Genomic DNA, 22,976 nt, shown 5'->3' with positions numbered 1-22,976 from the left:
GGTATTTTCATACAGTTAATCTTTAGCATAATATTTTGTGATAGGAACCTTGAAAATTCTGTTTGCTAAAATGACGTGACCATATTTTTTTTCTTTTTTGATGGTATTTATGTACCAAATTTTATTTCATATAGTTTGTAACAAGACAACTGCTGAAGGCAAAGGCAAAGACAAAGATGATTGAAAGGAAATAGATTATGTAGAAATGAAACAATTTATTGGATTGATCACATTAATTGGTAATTATAAATTTAATAATGAAAATGTTTTACAATTATAGATCAAAGAAGATGGCTGGGCCATCCTCTCTTCAACAAAAGTGTGAGCCATAACAGTTTTTTAAAGTGTTACATTTTGATGATGCAAATACAAGAAGAATTGGAAGTAATGATAAGCTAAAAGCTATTAGTAGAAATGTATTTGTAATCTAGAATCACTTGGGTGGTGCAGGTGTGAGAAAAAACAGAAATAATCAGTTAGAATTTATTAAAGATGTATTTGAAATCTGGAATCAGGGTATATGAAATGCTTATATTTAAGGCTTGTACATGACAAATTCATGATGCACAGTTGATGCACAGTTAGCTGCATTCAAAGGATGTAGCCCATTTTGGGTGGATATACCTTCAAAACCAGGAAAATAGTGGAGTATAATGAGTTTACTATACTTTGTTATTAAAGTTCCCAGTAATTAATTTTCTTTCTTTTTAAATAACAGCTTTATTGAGATAAAATTCACATATCTAAAATTTACTTTTTAAAGTATTTCAGTGCCTTTGAGTGTACTCACAGAATTGTGCTACCAACAGTGCTATCTAATTTTTAGAACTTGTTCATCATCCTGAAGAGATGCCCCCATACCCATTAGTATCACTCCCCATTGTCCCCTCCCCCTCCAGCCCATGGCAACCAGTAATCTGCTTTGTCTCTAGTGATTTGTCTGTTCTAGACATTTCATATAAATGGAATCATAATATGTGTTCTTTTGTGACTGATTACTTTCACTTAACATAATGTTTTCAGGGTTCATACATAGTAAACCATGTATCAGTGTTTCATTCCTTTTTATGGTTGAATTATATTCCATTATATGTGTATACCACATTTTGTTCATTCATCAGTTGATGGACATTTGGGTCAGTTCCACATTGGGGCTACCATGAATAATGCTGCTATGAACATTCATATACATGTTGTTGGGTGGACATATGTCACTTTTATTGTGTACATATCTAGGGTCATATGGTAACTCTTTATTTTACATTTTGAGGAATTGCCAAAATGTTTTCTGAAGTGGTTGCACCATTTTACATTACCAAAAATGTATAAGCGTTCCAATTTCTCCACATCCTTGTTAACACTTATTACTGTCTTTTTAGTTCTAGCCATCTAACTGGGTATAAAGTGGTAGCTCATTGTAGTTTTGGTTGGAATTTCCCTAATGACTAATGATGTTGAACATCTTAGCATGTGCTTTTTGTCCACGTATATCTTCTTTGGAGAAACGTCTATTTGTATCCTTTGCTTTTTTAAATTGAATTCCAGTAGTTGGTTTTCAACATCTCTTATTCTTCTGTAAATTATTTGAAAGTAACTTAAAAATATAAAAATGGTTCATTGGTAGTAACCGTTATTATTAATAAATGGTAATAATTTTTTCTTGGTAAATTGAGGGTTAAATTTTTTCAAAATATAGAATCTGTTTTGGAGAAAAATTTAAAATGCAGATGCTGGGAATCTCTCATTTGCCTTCTCTTTACCGATGAAAAACTTGAGAGCAAGATTGAAGTCAAACAGTTAAATATCTAGAAAAACCTTGTCTCTTAGTTTCTGATCTACTCTTAATTTAGTTATCTTTGTCTAACACCATGGTCTTAGTATTATTTGGTGTACAATATTATATGTTACAGGTGTACAATATAGTGATTCACAATTTTTAAAGGTTACACTTCATTTATAGTTATTATAAAATATTTACTATATTCCCTGTGTTGTACAATATATCCCTGTAGCTTATTTTATACCTAATAGTTTGTACCTCTTAATCCCCTACCGCTGTATTGCCCCTACCCACCTCCTTCTCCCCACTCATAACCACTAGTTTGTTCCCTGTATCTGTGAATCTGTGGAAGGATTTTTTTTAACATGGAAGAAAAATCAGTGTCTACTTGGGTCTTGATTTTTATATTTTCATCTTTTATATTACCGTCTGCTTTTCATGACTATCCTCCTAAACCAGTTTTTATGATGAACCATGGTTTCAAGCTATTGTATAATGGTGTCACTTGCTAACTTGTGCTGTTGGGAGAGGGTTTGAGCCCTCATCGAGGGAATTTCTTGTGGCAAAGTTGGCAAAGCAGAACAAGAGCCACAGCCACAGTCCCATTTTTGGTGAGCTCGTAAGGTCCCTGCAGAGTTCTCAGCAGTGACATGGAAGGCTTGCAGCTTGCTCATTCATGCCCCATCAAGTGCAGCCTTGCCTACTCCTATCCTTTTCCTCATTCTCTTCCCCAATGGATTGTGAAAAGTAGCTCACTGAGAAGCCTAAGTAAATGTGTGTATTAAGCATTTGCTTACCTTACTGGAGGTAAGCAAACGGCCCTCCATCCTCACTTAGATACTAATACCTTCCAGTTATACAAGGTTTAGAGATTGGGAGCTGGAGGCTAGTGTCACAAGAAGAAAATAGAAGATGCCAAGTAGACCCCCTGCCCTTATGTGTAAGTGGCTTCCTGACTTGCATTTGGGCTTTTGTGAATTTTCTTAGAGATGAGTCAGATTGTCTGATTCTAAGAACCATAATTAGGGTTTAGGTCTCTGCTCACCCCCAGTCATTCATACCCAGGTGCTTCTTGCCACTTCCCTAAACATGTAATACTCATTGAACTGTTCAGTATGTGTCCAGGGACACATTGTGGAGAAATGTAAGAAACTCCCTGTATGTGAAATAAAAGATGTTACCTGGTGTTTTCAATTATTTTAAAATTTGTTTTTTCTATCTTTTTTCTAGATATTGAAAGATATAGTAAAAGATATATGAAGGTGTACAAAGAAGAGTGGATACCAGGTAATTGTAAAACTGAAAATGTTAAAATAATCTTTAAAGGCTATCTCCCTACCCCATATTTTTTAGGACAAATTTTGTATTTTCAGCATAGGAAAATAGAGTCTGGCTCTTTTCCTATAATTAATTAGCAACATATATCTTTTGAAAACTAAGATGAAAAGATTTTTATATTGTAACACAGAAGGGTTGAAGTTTTTTTTTTGGAAATTCTTAGGATACTTTGTTTTTTTTTTATAAACTGGGGCTCACCAGAACCATTGGGTTTTCCATTTCCTTTTGCCACAATCACAGTTTTAGTCTCTAATACCAGTAGTCCTCACTGCTGTGCACCTGCGTGATTTTATAGCTTCTGAGGAGAAATCAAGTCTAGTTTTTTTGAATATTTTAAGCCAAGTTTGTGTATCTTCCTTTCTTTCCAGCAGGCATAGACTCTTTTTGATTGTTAAGATGCCTTTTTAACAGAACCATACCTAAGGGTTTTTTTTTTTCAACATTCACAAAATTGCCTTGGATAGAGACAAGGTGAAAGGGGGCTGCAGAGAACTCATCCAGTTCATTCATTTTATAGAAAATTAACAGTTGCCATAGAAATGAAGAGACCTGTCAGGACGACATGGACCATACTTCTAAAACCCAGGTCTCCTCATTTTAACTCACTTTCCTTTGACATCTCTGTCCTTGGTGTGTTATAGAAACTGCCTGTATGTAAATGCATAAGTTGCATTTACAGCATTATTGTTTTCCTGACTTACAGTGCTCTTTCTTTTCAGTGCCAATTATTGATAAGGTTGTGTCCCTCTGAAAACACTGTCTTAGGTCTCTCATTTCTTCTACTTCATAAACATTCATCTCTAAATGATTCTCTTTAAATACTTTCTTATGATCACCTGTGTATTGTTTATAAAAAGAAACATTTAAAGCAAAATTTATTAGTTCGGCTAAAATAGCTTGAGATATAAATGTTTTCTGCAAAAGACACTGAGTTTTTCTTTTTATTAGTAGGCAGCATTTTTTTTTTTTTTTTTTTGCAGTACGTGGGCCTCTCACTGCTGTGTCCTCTCCCATTGTGGAGCACAGGTTCCAGACGCGCAGGCTCAGCAGCCATGGCTCACGGGCCCAGTTGCTCTGCTGCATGTGGGATCTTCCCGGACTGGGGCACGAACCCGTGTCCCCTGCATCAGCAGGCAGACTCTCAACCACTGCGCCACCAGGGAAGCCCTAGCAGGCAGCATTTTTATCTATTTTCATGTTGCATCATTTTTCTGATTAAGCTTAAAAATGAAAAGGAAGTGACAAATTAAAGGAATTGTTTAATTAATGCAGGCAAAATTATTAATTGGAGGGAATTTACTTTTCCATAGCTATTTGTATTTTTAATTTTAAAGTTTTCCTATAATTATTAGAATTGTTTATTTAGTTTTGCATGTATTAGGATTGTGATCACATATTTTAACTTTTGAAAAAAAATTTTATTACATAAGAAATACATATCAGGGCTTCCTTGGTGGCGCAGTGGTTGAGAATCTGCCTGCCGATGCAATGGACACGGGTTCGTGCCCCAGTCCGGGAGGATCCCACATGCCGTGGAGTGGCTGGGCACGTGGGCTGTGGCTGCTGAGCTTGCACATCCGGAGCCTGTGCTCCGCAACGGGAGAGGCCACAACAGTGAGAGGCCTGCGTACCACAAAAAAAAAAAAAAAAAAAGAAAGAAATACATATCAACTACAGGGCTTCCCTGGTGGCGCAGTGGTTAAGAATCCACCTGCCAATGCAGGGGACACGGGTTTGAGCCCTGGTGTGGGAGGAGCCCATATGGCGCGGAGCAACTAAGCCCGTGCGCCACAACTACTGAGCCTGCGCTCTAGAGCCCACGAGCCACAACTACTGAGCCCACAAGCCTAGAGCCCATGCTCCGAAACAAGGGAAGCCGCCACAATGAGAAACCTACACACCGCAACGAAGAGTAGCCCCCACTCACCACAACTAGAGAGAGCCGGCGCGCAGTAATGAAGACCCAATGCAGCCAAAAATAAATAAGTTAAATAAATAAATTAAAAAAAAATACATATCAACTACAGAAAACTTACAAAATACAGAGTAGTTAAATAAATAACAGTTAAGAAAAACAGCTGTAATCCTAACATTCTCAAGGAATTACTGTAATATTTTGTCCCCAACCTAGAGCTTTCTCTGCACAAATATATATAAAAATATTTATATGGTAGGTTTATTTTTTAAATGGAATTCTGTATGTATTGTTTTAGAAGCTTTTTTAATTTACCAGCATATCATGAATAACTTTTCATGCCCATAAATATTTTTCTATATTTTTTGTTATGAAAATTTGTGTTTGAAATTAATTATATAAACACTGTATAGCTGTTAAAAGAATGTTGTAGAAATTTTATAACACTGTTTCAAAGCTATTTTAATAAACTTTTTTTCTTCATAGGAGAAAATATATCACTGTTATAATTTGATCCCAACTAAATATGTATAGTCAGATATTAAGAAACTTTATTTCCTTTGCATGAGCAACTATCATGTTCTTTAAATAGTTATAGCTAGTGCCAGTAATTCCTAGAGGAAACTGCCATTTTTATATTTCTCCTTTTGTACACACAGATTGGAGAAGACTCCCTAGAGAGTTGATGCCAAGAAAAAAATGCAAAAAAGGTACATTAACTAATATAATAATAATAATCCAGGTGGGAAAAGGTTATTGCTTAACTTCCATTTAATATGGAACTGTCAATCTAATGTTACACTCAATGTTCTGAATGCTTTTTCTTAAAATATTTTTGACATTATGATTATTTTGTTGGAGCCTTTTGCTGTTGATTTTTTGTTTTGTTTTCTTTGTTTTTTTAATTGTTTTTCCTTTAATTATGGAATTTTGATATGCTAGGAAAGACTTTTCAATTATGTAGATATTCTCATTTGCATATTTGAAAGTTTTAAAATGATTATACTGGCTATATTTTAAGTTTTTAACTAAAACATTTGGAACTGGTAACGTTTGGGAACTGTCGAATAGAACTTTATGATGTACATAAAATATCACAGTGAAACCTTCTGTTGTGTTATTCTTTCATAATTCCACTGAATACAAAGTTGTTGAGCATCTACTATTGCCAGACACTGTGCTAAGAGGGATAAAACAGTGAGCAAAGTAGGAGTAATCCTCGCCCTCACAGAGCTCACAGTCAGTTGGAGTAAAGACATTAAACGTAACACACTGTCTTCACTGGGAGGCCAGGGAAGGGTTCTTTGAGGAGGTACAATTGAACTCCAGATTGAAGGATGAGTACTAGCTTGCTAAGATGAGGTTGTGGGAGAGACATTGGAGAAATTGGGTTTTTTAATGTGTTTTTATTGTTGAGTTTTAGGAGTTCTTTGTATATTTTGGATGATAGTCTGTAGGAAAAACACTCTTGCTGGGTGTTTGTCCTTTCCTGTCACACCACTACCACATTCACAGCAATTCTGACACCAGATGTATGGAGTTTTTTTCCTGCACATCAAGCCATTCTCTGTAACACCAGCTGTGTCTCCTACAATTTAATTCCGTTCTGACACTAACTGGAGTTAGCACAGACCCCACAGATTAAGGGCTCCGTCCCAGGAGACTACTCCCCACTACAGATGTCAATCACAAGTATAGTGTGTCTTCAGGTTACCCACGACTTTTGTCTGAGTTGGCTACAAATCAGAGGTTCCCATGCCCTCCACCCCCAACCTTGGATTTGATTTGCTAGAACAGCTCACAGAACTTAGGGAAACATTTACGTACGTTTACCAGTTTACTATATAATAAAGATTATGATAAAGGATACAGATGAACAGTCAGGTGAAAAGATACATAAGATAAAGTCTGGAAAGTCGCCAGCGCAGGAACTTCTGTCTCTGTGGAATTGGGATGTGCCATCTTCTAGTACATGGATATGTTCACCAAGCCAGAAACTCTTGGAACCACATACTTTGGGGATTTTTATGGAGGCTTCATCACATGGGCATGATCAATCATTAACTCAATCTCCAGCCCCTCTCCTCTTTTCCAAGGGATGGGAGATGAGGCTGAAAGTTCCACGCTTCTAATCATGGCTTGATGTTTATGATAACCCACCCCATCCTGAAGCTGCCCAGCAGCCCACCAAGTGTCACCTCCTTAGAACAAAAGACACTCGTATCACCCAGTAAATTCCAAGGGATTTAGACACATATTAGAACAACAACAAAAAAACACACTATTGTCACTTAGGAAGTTATAAGGGTTTTAGGAGTTCTGTGCCAGGAACCAGGGGCTGAGACCACACAGTCCTTTTTCAAATACGTCTTTTGAAAACATTTTCTCCCAGTCTGTAGCTTGTCTTCTTATTCCTTGACAGTGTCTTTCATACAGCAGTTTTTAATTTTAATGTAGTCCAGCTTATCAGTTCCTTTTTTCATGGATCCTGCCTTTGGTTTTTCCTCTCAGAAGTCATCACCAAGCTCAAGGTCATCTAAATTTTCTCCTATGTTATCTTTTAGGAGTTTTATAGTTTTGTGTTTTACATTTAAGTCTGTGATCCATTTTGAGTTAATTTTTGTGAAGGGTGTAAAGTCTGTGTAAATTCATTTTTTTGCATGTGGAAGTCCAGTTGCCTTTTTCTGTATTTATGTGGGTCTCTTTCTGGGCTCTCTATTTGGTTTCGTTGGCCTATGTATTTATTCTTTCACCTATACCACTGTCTTGATTACGATAGCTTTATAGTATGTTTTAAAGTCAGGTAGTGCCAGTCCTCTAACTTTGTTGTTTTTCTTCAGTGTTGTGTTGGCTATTCTGGGTCTTTTGCCTCTCCATACATACAGTAGAGTCAGTTTGTCGATTTCTGCGAAATAATTTACTAGGATTTTTATTGAGATTGCGTTGAATTTATAGATGAAGTTGGGAAGAAATGATACCTTGAAGATATTAGCTCTTCCTATCCATGAATATGGAATATCTCTCCATTTATTTAGTTCTCTGATTTCATTAATCAGAGTTTTGTAGTTTTCCTCATATAGATCATTTTGTTAGATTTTTACCTAAGTATTTCATTTTGGTGGGTACTAATGTAAATAGTACTATGTTTTTAATTTCAAATTCTACTTGTCAATTGTTCATATATAAGAAATCTATTGATTTTTTGTATTAACCTGTATCCTATAACCCTGCTATAATTGCTTATTAGTTCCAGGAGTTTTTTAGCCAGTTCATTCAGATTTTCTACATGTCGTCTGTGAACAAAGGAAGTTTTATTTTTTCCTTCCCAATCTACATACCTTTTGCATCCTTTTCTTATCTTATTGTATTAGCTAGGACTTCCAGTGAAATGTTGAAAAGCAGTGATGAGAGGGAACTTTCTTGCCTTGTTCCTGATCTTAGTGGCAGAGTGTCAGATTTTTATTATTAATGATATCAAGTTTTTCACCACTAAGTATGATGTAACTATAGGGTGTTTTTGTAGATATTCTGTATCAAGTTGAAGAATTTCCCCTCTGCTCCTAACTTACTAAGAGTTTTTATCATGAATGGCTGTTTGATTTTGTCATATGCTTTTTCTGCATCTATTGGTATGATCATGTGATTTTTCTTCTTTAGCTTGTTAATGTGATGGATTACATTAATTGATTTTGGACCAGCCTTATATCCCTGGGGTAAATCCCCCTTGACTGTGGTGTATAATTCCTTCTATACGTTGTTGGATTGGATTTGAGAATATTTTGTTGAGGAGTTTTGTATCTTTATTCATGAGAGATAGTGATCTTTAGTTTGATTTCTCATAATATGTGTCTGATTTTGGTATTAGGGTAATTCTGACCTCATAGAATGAGTTAGGAAGTACTCCTTCGACTTCTGTCTTTTGAAAGAGATCCCCCTCCCCTTTTTAACAGCTTTATTGAGATATAGTTGACATATAATAAAATGCACATATTCGAAACATACAATTTGGTGAATTTTGACATATATATTTTAAATGGAAGTATTTTTATTTTGTTTTATTTCAAAGCTATAACATATAAGAATATTTAGCTTGATTGAGAACAGAATTATTATATACTGAGATATGATAGTTTACCTGCTGTCCTTTATACCCTTGGCTTTTCTTAGACAAATATATTATTTTCACAATAAAATAACATTTGCTTGAATGATACTGGTCATGTCCTAGTGGATCACAAATTTTTAGCAGACTTTAAAGAGCTGAAAAGAATATATCTGATTTGGAGGAATTAATGTTCAAATACATCCCACCAGCTGCTCATCCCTAGAATCACATATATACATTGATGATTTGTAAAAGCTTCCAGTGCATCAGGATTTTCATTTGTTGACAACGAAAACAACAAAACTTTCTTTTTCCATTCTTCTTAATATTTTTATTTCATATTGTATAATTTTTGTGTTATGTTCCTGGTAAGCTTATACTCTCTCTTTTGTTAAAATGGCCTCCCCTGATTTACATGAAAGTAGCCAATACCAAAAGAGCCAAAGACTGAAAAAGTTTGTTTCTTGAAGAACCAGCTATTGGCAGGTGTTGAAAGAAACAAAAAAATTCAAATATATGCATGTATTTGGCCAAAGATGAAAAAAAAATTCATGTAAATGTTTTGGGGTTGAAACAGTCTTTTAACAACTTTTCATAATTTGACACTTCTTTCTCAATTATAAATAATACATAGCCAGAATTGCTGAGTAGACTTGAATATGCAACTGACTTTCTTGGCTAAGAGATTAATAATTTTTATAAGTTTATTTACCTGACCATGTTCTATAATATCCATTTAACAGATTTATGTGTGTGAAATTTAAATAATTTGATAAAAACTCCTTAGAGAAAAAGACTTCTTGATGTAAGTTACATTCTTAGCTAGTGTTTTCTGGCATCAATATTATATATTGAGAGCTTGTTTGTATATGATATTTTATGTGCTACAATTCAGATTAAACAGTCTTTGCTCTCAAGGGGAACAGAGATAGTTACCCATCATTAAATCTAACTATTTTTTTATAACTTTTGTTTGAGCAAAACCTCACTAATATGTATGTTTGGGAGGTCTGAACTCAGTGACTCCCCAAGGGGCAATTTGGTATCACATAATAAATTGTAAATTCCATCAGTTATGGGTCATGCACCACAATCTAAAAATTTCTTCTTCTATAGGTTAAATGTTAATCTTTAACAAAATTACATCTTTCTGAGCCATATTTTCCTCTGTTACCAAGTAATTTCTAGGTATTTAGTTTGATTTTGGGAAAGAATGGTAATACTTTTTGATCACCATGGGACAATTTTGTAACATATCATAGTGTTTTGGTAACTGACTAGCAGGATCTATATGTGAAACAATTCTTAATACCCTGCAGTTTCACATTAGCCTCAAAATGCAATATTTTTGATACAGCTTAAAAAATTTTGTATCCCAAAGCTATTAAAACATTTTATTTATATTGCTTTGAGTTTTCAGATTCATATGACGGGTGTGTTCCATTTAACTATTTTAATCTTCATTACAAAGATAATGCTATGCTGCCCTGAATATAACCTCTTTCTCATCTCTTTAACCACTGGCAAATACATATTTATTCTACACTTGTATGTTTTTTAATTGAAGTATAGTTGACTTACATATTATATTAATTTCAGATGTACAACATAGTGTTGTGATAACTTTTATACATCATGAAATGATCACTACTATGAGTCTAGTTACCACCGATCACCATATAAAGTTATTACAATATTATTGACCTATTCCCTGCACTGTACATTACATCCTCGTGATTATATATTTTATAACTGGAAGTTTGTTTTTTATTTTCCCAAACCTGGTACGATTGCCCTATTTAAAATTTCCTGATCAGTGAACAGGAAGCCAGTGCAGATGATACATTTGTGGGAGCCTTTCACTGGCCCTCTAGTGCTTCTACCTGAGGGAACATTGTCACAGTTTTGGCCCTGAGGACAGTAAATGCCAATTCAAATTTTCAGTAGAGATATCTGGTTGCAGTCTTAGAAAATATCCTATTAAGTGATTATCGTTTACTCCTCACCATGGAAAATGGGTGATGTGTGCTGATTTATTTTGTTCATTCTTTAGGAAAATTAATTCATCCTGCAAATTATGTGTGCCTGGTATGGCATACCAGCATGCTAGATGGCATATTAAAAGGCGAAGACATTTAATATACAATTGCTGTTATAGAAAAATGTGTTAACAGTGGTTTTACTTCAGCAGGCCCCAAATCCAAAAAGGCAAAAGATACAGGCAAAGGCACTTCACTCACTAATACTGCAGATGTATTGAAGAAAATTGAGGTAAGGTTTTCTTCTTATTATAAGAACAAACTGAAAAAATGTCATACCTCTTTTTGTCTTCTTCCACCTTAACACCTTCTCTCTCTTTTAAATAACGTGTACACTTGGCAGAGCCAAGCCCAGCGTACAGGGTAACTAGCAAGATTTGAACATTGTTGGCTGGGAGATATGGGGACTCCATTCTGTCCTCTCTACGACTCACCTGTCAGCTTGCCTCACCTTTTGTCACCTGACTCCTTTCCCACTCTATTCCTCTTTTCCCCTTGCATTTGGATTATGCATGGGAAAGAAACATGAATGTATATTTTTAAAAATCTCTCATTTTTTCCTCTTATTGGTATATGTGTATTTTTAATGCTTTTCTTCTGCTTTATGTTTAAGTGTAGAAGATTCTATTGAGGGAAAATCCTATCTTATGGCACTAATTTTTATATCTTTATTTTTTAATATTTCCAAAAAAAGATGTAAAATTAAAAAGATGAATAAACTAAAAATATGCCCTCCCATCCCTGTCCCTAGCCATCCATTCAATTCCTCTATTTTAGATGGCCAGTGTTACCAGTTTCTTATATATCCTTCCAGAAACATTTTATGCATAGAAAATACAGATTTTTTTTCTTTTTAATGACAAAAAAGCAGCATATTGCACTGTTTTGCCTCTTCACCTTATCACTTAAAATATCTTGGCAATGTTTCCATGTCAGTCTGTGAAAGAGTTCCCTCATTCTTTTCTTTTTCTTCTTTTTTTTTTTTTGGCTACACTATAAGAATGAACCATAATTTATTTAATCAGTAATCTATTGATGGACATTATGTTTCATCTAGTGTTTCACCATTATAAACAATGCTGCAGTGAATCCATGTTAAGTATGTGATTTCACATGTTTAGGATAGATTTCTAGAAGTAGACTTGTTAGGTCAGCTGTTATGTGTACTGTATAATATGGAAAATATGGATAAATATTGGCAGATCATTCTCCAATGAGGTTATACCAGTTTATTCCCTTTATTCCCACTATCAATGCGTGAATTACCTTGCATTGATGGTGATGGTGATGGTAATGATAATGATGATAATGATAATGATAGCAGCTAGTGCTTTTTAAGAACTTTTTAAATAGCAGGCTCTTTGATGAGCTATTTACATCCATTATGCGCTTAAGGCTTCATAACAACAAAGAGAGATGGGTATTATTATTCCTTACTTACCGATGAGGACGTCAAGGCTTTAAAACTTTTACTTGCCTGGCCAAGTTGGCATAGCTATCTGGTAACAGAAACTCATCTTTTTAAATTTTACTTTTGACCAGTACTTGAGCTGAAGATAACAGGTCTGAAAATCAAGCCAGGAGGATTGTTGAAGGAATAGCAATAACTGTCAGGTTTTACTGTGGTGGAATGATGGATGGAGTTGCAGAACTAGCCATCTTGTATTGATTGAACACAGATTCTGACTGTTCTTAAAACTTCCTGGAAAGAAGTTGCTAAGATGACATGGGCTATAAGGAAGATAGATCTGGACCTCTGGATGTGGTTTCTCATCAGAACAAGTTGTATTTCCTTATTCCCTACATTTAAACACCTTTTTTCATTACACACTTTGTTAAAACTGGAATTTTAAATCTAGAAATCCCAATGAGTTAGCAGCTTTATTTAATAGAGCAAAGTTAGCTTCCAGATGACTCCATTATTGTTCATTTCTTCAGCAAAAGTAGTTGCAAGTTTTCTTTAATGGAACTTCTGTGATGGAGAGGGGATGACATCCAGTCAAATCTCATGGTTATTGTGTGAATAATCAGACAGCAGTAAACTAATATTTGAGCTTATTTCTGTATGACATACAGGTGGCTCTGTGAGTGGTCTATGGTATTTAAGCTAGAAGAACTGTTAACTGTTCATAATTCAACTGTTTTCAAGGTGTTTTCACATTGTGTTATTCACATTGTTCTTTAAATAAATCCATAAAGTAGTAGGGGTAAATAGTTATATCTCACAGAAGAGAAAATGGAGACTACTAAGTAGATGAATTAAAACTAATATCTTAACACAAAAGGAATAAAGTGATGAGACAGTGTGTATGAGATCTTTTTTCTAAATTTCATAAATCTGATATTTGTTAACTGATTTAGGTATTTTATTGGTTTGATTTAGGTCTATGTAGTAGAAATAAAGTTGAAGTTATTTATTTAAAGATAATTGAGGTGGCAGTAGTGGAAATCAAGACCTCCTAGTCCCTACATAGCACTGAGTGAATTCTATATTTAAAAATATTTTTACATAACTGGTTTAAATAATTCTGTTGCTAATTATTAACTAATAGCTAATAGCATGATTTTTTCAGATGTAGCGTATACCTTGCACAGAGTTAAATAAGTATAGCACTACAGTTCCCTTTTAACTATACAATCTTGTGGGTTGTAGGCCTTTTTACTAGGGTTTGATTAAAATAGAAAAGAAAAAAATTTCATATCTTAATTAACATTAATATGTCATCATTATATGTATGTGTTTTTATAAACACTTAAAAAATCTGTAAATACTATTTTGTTTACATGCAGTTTTCCAAAGGGATTGCCAATTGGTAAAAATTGCACACATTATATTGTAGTAATAACTCATATAAGGTAACATGGGTCAGTATGAAGATAAATCATCTTATGTCTATTACCTTGGTCTTATTTGTTCTACCTAAGTGGGGTAAGGTGACAGGAAGGGTAGAGTTTGAATTTTGATTAAAAATTGAGACTATCTGATGTAGTCTTTCATTGCCTTTGGTTTTCTTAAATTCAAATTTGAATGTAATTAAAGGGATTAAAAAAAATATTTAAGAACCAAATGGAATAGTTAAGTTGTAGTCACACCAAATACAAAACATGTTTTCTCTCTGTATGTAATCTACAGAGCAAATATCTTATCATAGGGTAGAGTATTTACAGATTTATGAATTAGTGTTCTGATTACTGATTAAGAATAATAGTGTTTTAGTTAAAGTGATCTTATGCATTAATTATGAGTATTAATATATGAAATTATTGCTGTCCCCCACCTCCTAGAAAACTGGTGAAATTCTATCACTTGTGCAAATTAAGCCTAGAACAATTTAGCAAATGGATAGTAACAGTAATAAAAACAGGTCACTTTTTATCAAATGGAAAAAATTATTGGTAGTCACAATAGAAATATAAAGATGTAATCTTAAAGTTAAATCTCTGTCTTATGAGAAGGTGGCAGTGGTTTTGACAAGGTGGATAAGTGGAGCCATCAGGTAATCAAAGTTTCTCTAACTCTGCATCTCTTCTTTGCCTGCATTCTTAGAGTTGCTAATAATTGCTAATATTTACTGAGATTTGAGTTTTAATCTCTCTTTTCTTAATGTACCTGCCAGATACATTAAGAAACAAAAATCCTTGGAAATGGGAAGTAAATAATGAGGGAGAATAGAGATAAGAACATGGATAATCTGCAAATAGGATGACTTGATATTATTTTAAACAGTTTCACTTAGAAACTAAAACATAGACATTTTGAAATGTTACCATTCCATTCTCTTTTCTCCTTTCATGTTTGAAGGAAAACAAAATAACATTCTGAAAGTGCTTCTCCATAAACAGAATCAACTCAATATTTTAGAAGGAGGTAGGATAGGAATCACAAAAATAAAGCATTGGGCAGCAGAGCTGATTTCACAGCATGACTCAAGACCCAGTTATGAAGTAGCAAACTCGGAGAAAATACCAGTGTAATGACAGGCCATTTAGTCCCATCTTTCTTGAGTTAACTCACGGTGTCCTAGGTGGTGGCCTGGAGGCGTCGGTAAGGGAGGGTTAGAATTAGGGTGATAGGTAGCTGTTCTCTTGAGGTTGAGCAGGCAAGTCAGAGTCTAGTGGTTTCCATTTAAATTAATGAAGCTCATTTATACCAGGAATTGGAAAAGAGAGGTGATGGTGAAAAATCAGATGAAGAAAATGAAGAGAAAGAAGGAAGCAAAGAGAAAAGTAAAGAAGGTGATGAGGAGGAGGATGACAATGCTGCAGAACAAGAGGAATATGACGAAGAAGAGCAAGAAGAGGTAATGGTCTATTCTGGGAGAGTAACAAAGCTAACTAAGCTTAAGGATGAGCTAATATGGTATATAATTAAAGTAAACCAACAAACCAAAACCAAGTTGATGGGAACCAGGGGTATATTATTATCACTGGCATCAAGTTCTTGGTACCAGGAGAATTATTATAGCATTGAAATTATAGTGATACCAAATGGAATGTAGGAGGTAAAAGTAACTTGATAGGCAAATTTGAAAGTGGAAGTCCACAAGTTAAGGAAATTGATCAGATTAGTTTAAGATCTATATACATACAACTTTAAGTCAGCAATAAAGTAATTAAGGGTTTAGTCACATAGGTTTGAGGGGGTACTCTGCAATACCATCAGGTTTTAAATCCCAAAGTGCATGTGGACACTATCAGAGAACATTCATAATCCAACCTCAAGTATCTCAGTCAGAACTCAGTGTTTTAGATTTGGGATTTCCAACTTTCGGAAACATGGTGCATTTCAAAATAAGCTGGAGTCAGTCAAGCAGGGTAAGTTTGTTGGTCACGGCCTCTTTGGGACTTTGTAAACGTCTCATGCATTAACCCTAGGCTGAGAGTTTCTTCTGCATTGCAAGTGACCATTGTCTTCACTCCATTTCAGCTTCTCACACCACACTCTGAATCTTTTTTTTTCACCTGAATTGCTCCACCTGAGAAATCTTTATTATATGCTACAAGTACTTTACATTAAATTTTGGATTCCTATAAAATTTATATTGGTGTGCAGTGAGGGGGTACAGAAGCATTTTTATCTGTTTCCAAGTGGTTAGCCAGTTGCCTACCTCACTACTAAATTTTCTTTCTGCATGGATTTGAAATTCTCTTTTATCAGCTATTAGATTCCTTCACCTACTTAGATGTATTTCTGGACTCTGTTCCATTGATCTATTTCTGAACTATCACTAAGATGTTCCAATTAATAGAAGCTTCTGATTATTTGTTAATATTTTTAGAGCATGTTACCCTTCTTTTTCAGAATTTTCCTGAATATTCTTTGGCTTTTGAAATGCTCTGTTTATAAAGTCTACTTGAGTTGACCTGTGTTGAAATTTAGATCTGTCCTAACAAGAACAGCAAACATTAGGATTCTAGTAATTTCAGAATTCTGTATTGGGTCTTTAACAGAGTCCAAAACACCACCAGTGGGTTTATATAACTATATTTCATTTTAAAAAAACCAACCAACTTTCTACTTTAATAAAGAAAGGATATATATTCTGAGTGTGAGGCTGGGTGAGTCTGGGTATAAGCAAGCTCAAAGCATTTCCAGATTTAAAGTTACTCTTTGCTCTTTCTAGCAATTAACTGATTAATGAAAAATTACTGCTAATTAACTCACCTGATGTATATTGAGGATTTAAAGAGCATTTTGTTTTGAAGAGTAAAGTGGAGCGAATTATCTATGTAACACCTACATATAAAATTGAGAAAATATAGACTTTTTTCTTTCTGCAGTCTTTTGAGTGTTACAATTAAAGAAAAAAGCAGGGGCCCAAATGAAGCCAAGAACCATTTAAGCCATCAATTTCAACAAGTTCTCACTTTGTACCAATCTTTGTATCAAGATTACTAATCTCACAAAATTACCTAATGCGCATCATTGAACATACTTGGAGGTGCTCATGTCTAAACACAAGTGGCATATGCTCAATTTGAAATACAGTATCCCCTCCTTATTCATTTCCACTTATGTACAAATTGGCTAGCTTATATTTTCACACAAGTGTCCTTGCCAAGATCTCACTTACAAGATGGACTCACTTGAACTCTCAACCATGCCACTCGTCCCTGGTACATGGACTCCGGATTCAGCCAGGTTTCCAGACTGTTGGATTTCTTGGCACCAGAGAAACCAGGCCAACTTCCTAGGGTCTTAGCTGGATACGGAAAATTAAAGTGTTTAGGGAGGGCAAAGTAATGAAATACATATCTGAATAATACAAGTTACCTTTCTTATATTATTTATATAAATCTATATATAAAATCCATGCAGATACTAAAAAAGGTGATATCCAGGAGACTTTCTTTTGAGAATAGTCCCTATTTCTTACTCTATCATAATTTCTGCTGTAGATAGTAGAGATGTGGAGATTAATTTGGGGGGGGGGTGAAGTAGAAGAGAATAGCTTTATTGCTTTGCTAGGCAAAGGAGGCCACAGTGGGCTAATGCCCTCAAAACTGTGTATCCTGGAAATTAATATTTTTATGGCAAATTTCAATCATTTACAAAAACTAGTGACTAGTAATATAAACACCTACAGACTCATCACCTAGCTTTAACAATGATCAATTCATAGCCAGCCTTTCGGCCACTCTTTCATCCACCCAGTCTGCTCCTTTCCTCCCCACTTCAAGCCTGCAGCTGCCTTGGATTACTTTAAAGCAAATCCCAGGCATTATATCATTTCATCCATAAATATTTCAGTATGTACTCAAAAATAAGGGCTCGGGCTTCCCTGGTGGCACAGTGGTTGAGAGTCCGCCTGCCGATGCAGGGGACACGGGTTCATGCCCCGGTCCAAGAAGATCCCACATGCCGCAGAGCGGCTGGGCCCATGAGCCATGGCCGCTGAGCCTGCGCGTCCGGAGCCTGTGCTCGGCAACGGGAGAGGCCACAACAGTGAGAGGCCCGCGTACCACAAAAATAAAAAAGTAAAAAATAAGGGCTCTTTAACAACATCACAATATCATTATCATACCTAACACAATAAAATGTAACTCTTTAATATCATCAATTATTAAACCAGTGTTCAAATAGTTTTGATTGGAAAAAAATTTTTTGCTTATTCCAGTTGGAATCCAGCTGCAGTCCATACACTGCAGTTGGTTAATAACGCTCTTAAATTTCTTTTAATCTATATCCAAAATGGATTTTTAAATTTTTGATAGAAAGCAGAAATATCTTGAGTCATTTACACAGATAGTAGTCTTACTCAGCCATAAGAATTGGAATGTTCCCAGGGGCTTAATCCCTCTTAATTTATAAAGGAACTGAGGGGCTTCCCTGGTGGCACAGTGGTTGAGAATCCACCTGCCAAGGCAGGGGACACGGGTTCGAGTCCTGGTCCGGGAAGATCCCACATGCTGCGGAGCAACTAAGCCCGTGTGGCCACAACTACTGAGCCTGTGCTCTAGAGCCCGTGAGCCACAACTGCTGAGCCCGCGTGCTACAACTACTGAAGCCTACGCACCTAGAGCCCGTGCTTCTCAACAAGAGAAGCCACTGCAATGAGAAGCCCGCATACCGTAACAAAGAGTAGCCCCCGTTCACGGCAACTAAAGAAAGCCCGTGCGCAGCAACGAAGACCCAACACAGCCAAAAATAAATAAATAAAACAAATAAAAATTAAAAAAAAATAAACTGAGGGGCCCTAAATGTAATATAATATGGCATCTTCTGCATTTGATTTAGTATCTTGAGGTCTTTTCGTTTGTTTGTTTTTTGGCAGGAAGCAAAAATCACTCTGCTTATGCTCAGCTATGCATTGTAACTGGAAACCTCAGTTCTGGTGTAGTCGAATGAATGTTAGTATAAATTGGCCTCGTTTCTTGAGTGTTTGTACATTTGTTTGCAGTAAGTGTTTAGTGGTTTAACTAACTAAACCATGTATCATCCCACTAAGGTATAATGAATGAGATGTATAATCCTATTAAGGTGTAATGGGCATCCGTTTATGTTCTCTCAGCTAGTTGGTGCCTGAGAATAGTAGGAGATGGTGGTCTTGAGGAAGAAAGCACAGTTAGATATGTGAAAGTTAATGTGTGTTTCAAGCATTGAAATAACAGAGACTTCTTTTAAGCCTGGCATATTTTCTAATTACCTAACTTTGATATTTTATAAACTTATATTAAAGGGACAGCCTACATTATGTTCTTTAATGTTACTACTCATACTTTTAATGTTTACTGAGGAATATATCATTTCACTTAGGAAAATGACTACATTAATTCCTACTTTGAAGATGGAGATGATTTTGGTGCAGACAGTGATGACAACATGGATGAAGCAACCTATTAGCTATGAAATTTCTCAAAAAATATTTTTACGACACAGCTTCTGAACATTTGAACAGACTTGTTTTCTATTTTATTTCTGATAAGGAATGAGTATTTTATTTTTGTTCCTGTTTTGTTGGAAAGATACTTGTTACCAAAATATTCAGAACCACTTTGAGTTTACATACTAGTTACCTTACCAATTAGTCTCTGACATTCCTTCTCAACACCTCTGTCATCTCTCTAATGTATTCAAGTGGATTTTTTTTTTTTTGGTATTATTTGGATTAGAATGTACCTAAAGAGTTTTTGCATCTTTTAATCTATGTATTCATACTTAAATAATTTTTTCTTGTTTAACTGCTGGTCTTTTCTAAAACTACTAGTCATCATAACGGATTTCAATAATCTGAAAGTTGGTTTAATACTGCACATGGAGCACTTTAAATACAAAGAAACTTGAAAATAATTTTATTTTTTACTTTTACATGTTATGTTCTGTGCTACTATATTATGACTACATAAACCTACCTGAGCTCTTACAAGTGCACATTTTATGAGATTAAAAATTTCGTGATTGGAAACACATGCACAGGGAAAAATGCCAATCTGAGCTAAGTAAATTTCACAGCTTACATCTCAACCAATACAAAGGCCTGGGATGCATATTAAAAATACCTGAATTGGAGGCTAACTTCATACCATACAATATATGAATGAATCATCCCACTGTAACAAGTTTGATATCTCTGAGTCATTGGCTTATGAAAAATTAGACTGAGATTTAATTTTGTACTTTATAAAAATGTTGACTAAATTCTAGTCATATAAATCTCATTGCAGTATGCATGTATGTGTAATCTGTGAGGTGTAGTGGCCTCTGTTACGTTTCACAGGACTGAGCTCTCCAATTGATTTATATAACAATGCAGAATGAAACTCAGGTCACTTTGAAATTTAGATTAATCTTTTTTGATTCATTTAAAAACTAGCTCCCCTGCCTTTTTGTATTGGGGTGGGGGAGAGGATATCTATAAACTTCAGCCTCCAATGACTCACATATGCCAAAGATTTTCAAGGAAATTCATATATTTTTAAAATGATTTATGAACATTACCCACCAAAAGAAATAAATTTTTCCCTCTTGGGAAGATACCACCCATTACCCTCTAACCTGAGAATCAAGAGCCCTAGATTCTATTTCTACCTTTACTATTAAACTCAACCTTGAAATTGAGCTTAAGTTTTCTGTGCCTTAGTTTCTTCACTTGTGAACAATTTTCTATAAAAATTGTTTAAACTCTAACCAAAGTTTACCATATGTATTCATTCTCTCACCTTGTAGAAATGATCATTCTTAATTTAAATTTAGTTCTCACCCTTTAAAAAATTGTAGATGGTAAAGTGATTGAAAACAGTTTTGAGAAACAAACATGTTTTCCTCATAAAATATATTATAATCTGATTTTCCCATCTTATTTTCTGGTGGGAAAAATTGGAGAAAATGTGTATTGTCTTGTGCCATTTTGTAACATGGCTTTCTCAGGAAAAAGACCACTTTCAATTGTAATATTTCTCAGATAATTCAGTATGTGTGTGAGGGCCATTATTAGTTCAGTATTGTGCTGATCCTATGTGATTTCTTATTTAAAGGAGCTTATCAATAATTTTAAAGATTCTAAATGGAAAACATGAATAAAACACTCTAAAGTATTAGCAATCTACTAATTAGTAGATTAGTAATTGCTAGTATTAGCAATTCTACTTCTTAGAGTAGAATCCTCAGTTTTCAGTTGTAATGGGCAAGTAGTCATTTAGGATTGATAATTAACAGAAGTTTCTTAATCTCTCACCTCCTTAGTATTATAGCCAAATACCATTTAATTTATAGAAAGCTTATCTTTATGGTTCTGTTTACTTGCTTTATTACACATCTGAAGATAACACTTAAATTGGGCAAATACACCAAAGATACAGGAATCTTTCCCTGGCTTTCAATTTGTTGTCACCATTTTAGTCCTGCAGATGGTAAAGCATCTCCTATGGGCAAGGATTTCCTGGGAAGGCCCCAGCCACCTCTGTTAAGTGCATCATCTTCCTCCTTTGGAAGATCTTATGTTTAAAGTAGACTAATTGTGAGAACAGGCAGAAAGTATTTGCAGGTTGCTTTACCAGCATGAATCTTGTTTTTCTGGCTTAAAATCTCAGAGAATGCTAAATTATTCTATAAGAAGGCAAGCTTTAATACAGAGATTAACCTCCTACTTGTTGGTAAAGTATCTTTAAAATTTCTGTATAAGATGCAAGGCTGTTTTGTTGCGCTAATGCTTATTTTTCTGTATTGTTTACACATTAAATTCTTACAATAGTATCCTTTTGTTTTATATTGTTTTCTTTGACCCTGCTGAAATATATTCGATAAACTAATTTGTTAATACTTATTTTACCTAGTAAAATAACTGTGTATTTATTGAGCAGGGATGCCAGTATCAAATGTTCTTGAACAAACCACCATCAACAACAAAACTCTAGGTGATTAAAGTTGTGATAACAAACTAAGAGATTTGGATATTGAGAGAATGCTAAGAAACTCAGATGACCTTGTTAACCTTTCCTTCCCCACTACCTTCAGTTGTACAGTATCAGTGGCTTTCCTTAATTTGGTTAAATGCTCTTAAGTTAGTAAAAACTTCTTATAAGAAAAACTGTAAATACAATTTTAAGATCAAGATAGTTTTAAAAATGGAGAAAACAAGGATTACACCACAAATTCTCCATTAAATAAATAAAAACTCCAAATAACTGTCTCAATTCTTTTTGCTACTGGTATTTTAAAAAATTAATATTTTGAAATGGAAAGGTTGTTTCCGTGATAATAAAATTTACATATAAATAGAGCATATTGTCACACAACCAATCTGTAACTTGCCAAGAAGGTGTGGACCAGGTCTCATGAGGCCTTCTTCCATGAGATCAGAGATCCCCCCACAAATAACATTCATCTGATATTTTTTTCATTTCCTTTCACTTATGTACTATAAATAATCCAGTGTATTTTTTCAGTATAACAAGGGGGAATCTGAATTGGTAAATCTTTGGCAATTCAGTCTATCTTACATAGTATCTCTAATAGTTAGAGGAGGAGAAAAGGTTTGCTTTATTCAATTAAATTAACCAGATTCCATTTTTGATTGAATAATAAAATAGAAACTTTATTACATTTTGCATATCTTTTAAAATATGAAAAATGAGGGGCAAGAAGTTTTAAAAACCAGTTTTACAGATGTACATGCTAACATAACATTCTACAATTCCATGCTGCATCTGTATAAAATACATTATACAAAAGACATATAATTTGCATACATAAAAAGAATTAAATAAAGCATCAGATTTCTATGATCTAACAGTGCAATATGCACATACTTGGAAGAAAATACTGATTTCCTGAGCAACTTTGTAATTCAAAATAAGAAT

At 34.6% G+C, this 22,976-nt stretch overlaps 1 protein-coding gene across 6 annotated transcripts in view; it reads left to right on the top strand.

Annotated features, from left to right (window-relative positions):
- POLR3G (RNA polymerase III subunit G) overlaps nucleotides 1-22,976 on the top strand; it is a 74,190-nt gene that overhangs the window by 19,441 nt on the left and 31,773 nt on the right. For 4 of the 6 annotated variants that reach the window (XM_004263540.3, XM_033401366.2, XM_049708438.1 and 1 more), the window contains 5 exons: nucleotides 3,011-3,067; nucleotides 5,693-5,743; nucleotides 11,327-11,409; nucleotides 15,332-15,478; nucleotides 19,435-21,870. In XM_004263540.3, coding sequence (XP_004263588.1) covers nucleotides 3,011-3,067; nucleotides 5,693-5,743; nucleotides 11,327-11,409; nucleotides 15,332-15,478; nucleotides 19,435-19,521 — 425 coding nt within the window. In that variant the 3' untranslated portion in view covers nucleotides 19,522-21,870. Of the gene's footprint in view, nucleotides 1-3,010; nucleotides 3,068-5,692; nucleotides 5,744-11,326; nucleotides 11,410-15,331; nucleotides 15,479-19,434; nucleotides 21,871-22,976 lie in introns of those variants that run through there. The other 2 variants (XM_033401380.2, XM_049708439.1) reach the window with 2 other exon arrangements.

The sequence above is a fragment of the Orcinus orca genome, chromosome 3, assembly GCF_937001465.1.
Source record: "Orcinus orca chromosome 3, mOrcOrc1.1, whole genome shotgun sequence".
NCBI lineage: Eukaryota > Metazoa > Chordata > Mammalia > Artiodactyla > Delphinidae > Orcinus > Orcinus orca.
Note: the sequence above shows the minus strand (reverse complement) of the source record. Positions and strands in the feature narration are given on the sequence as shown.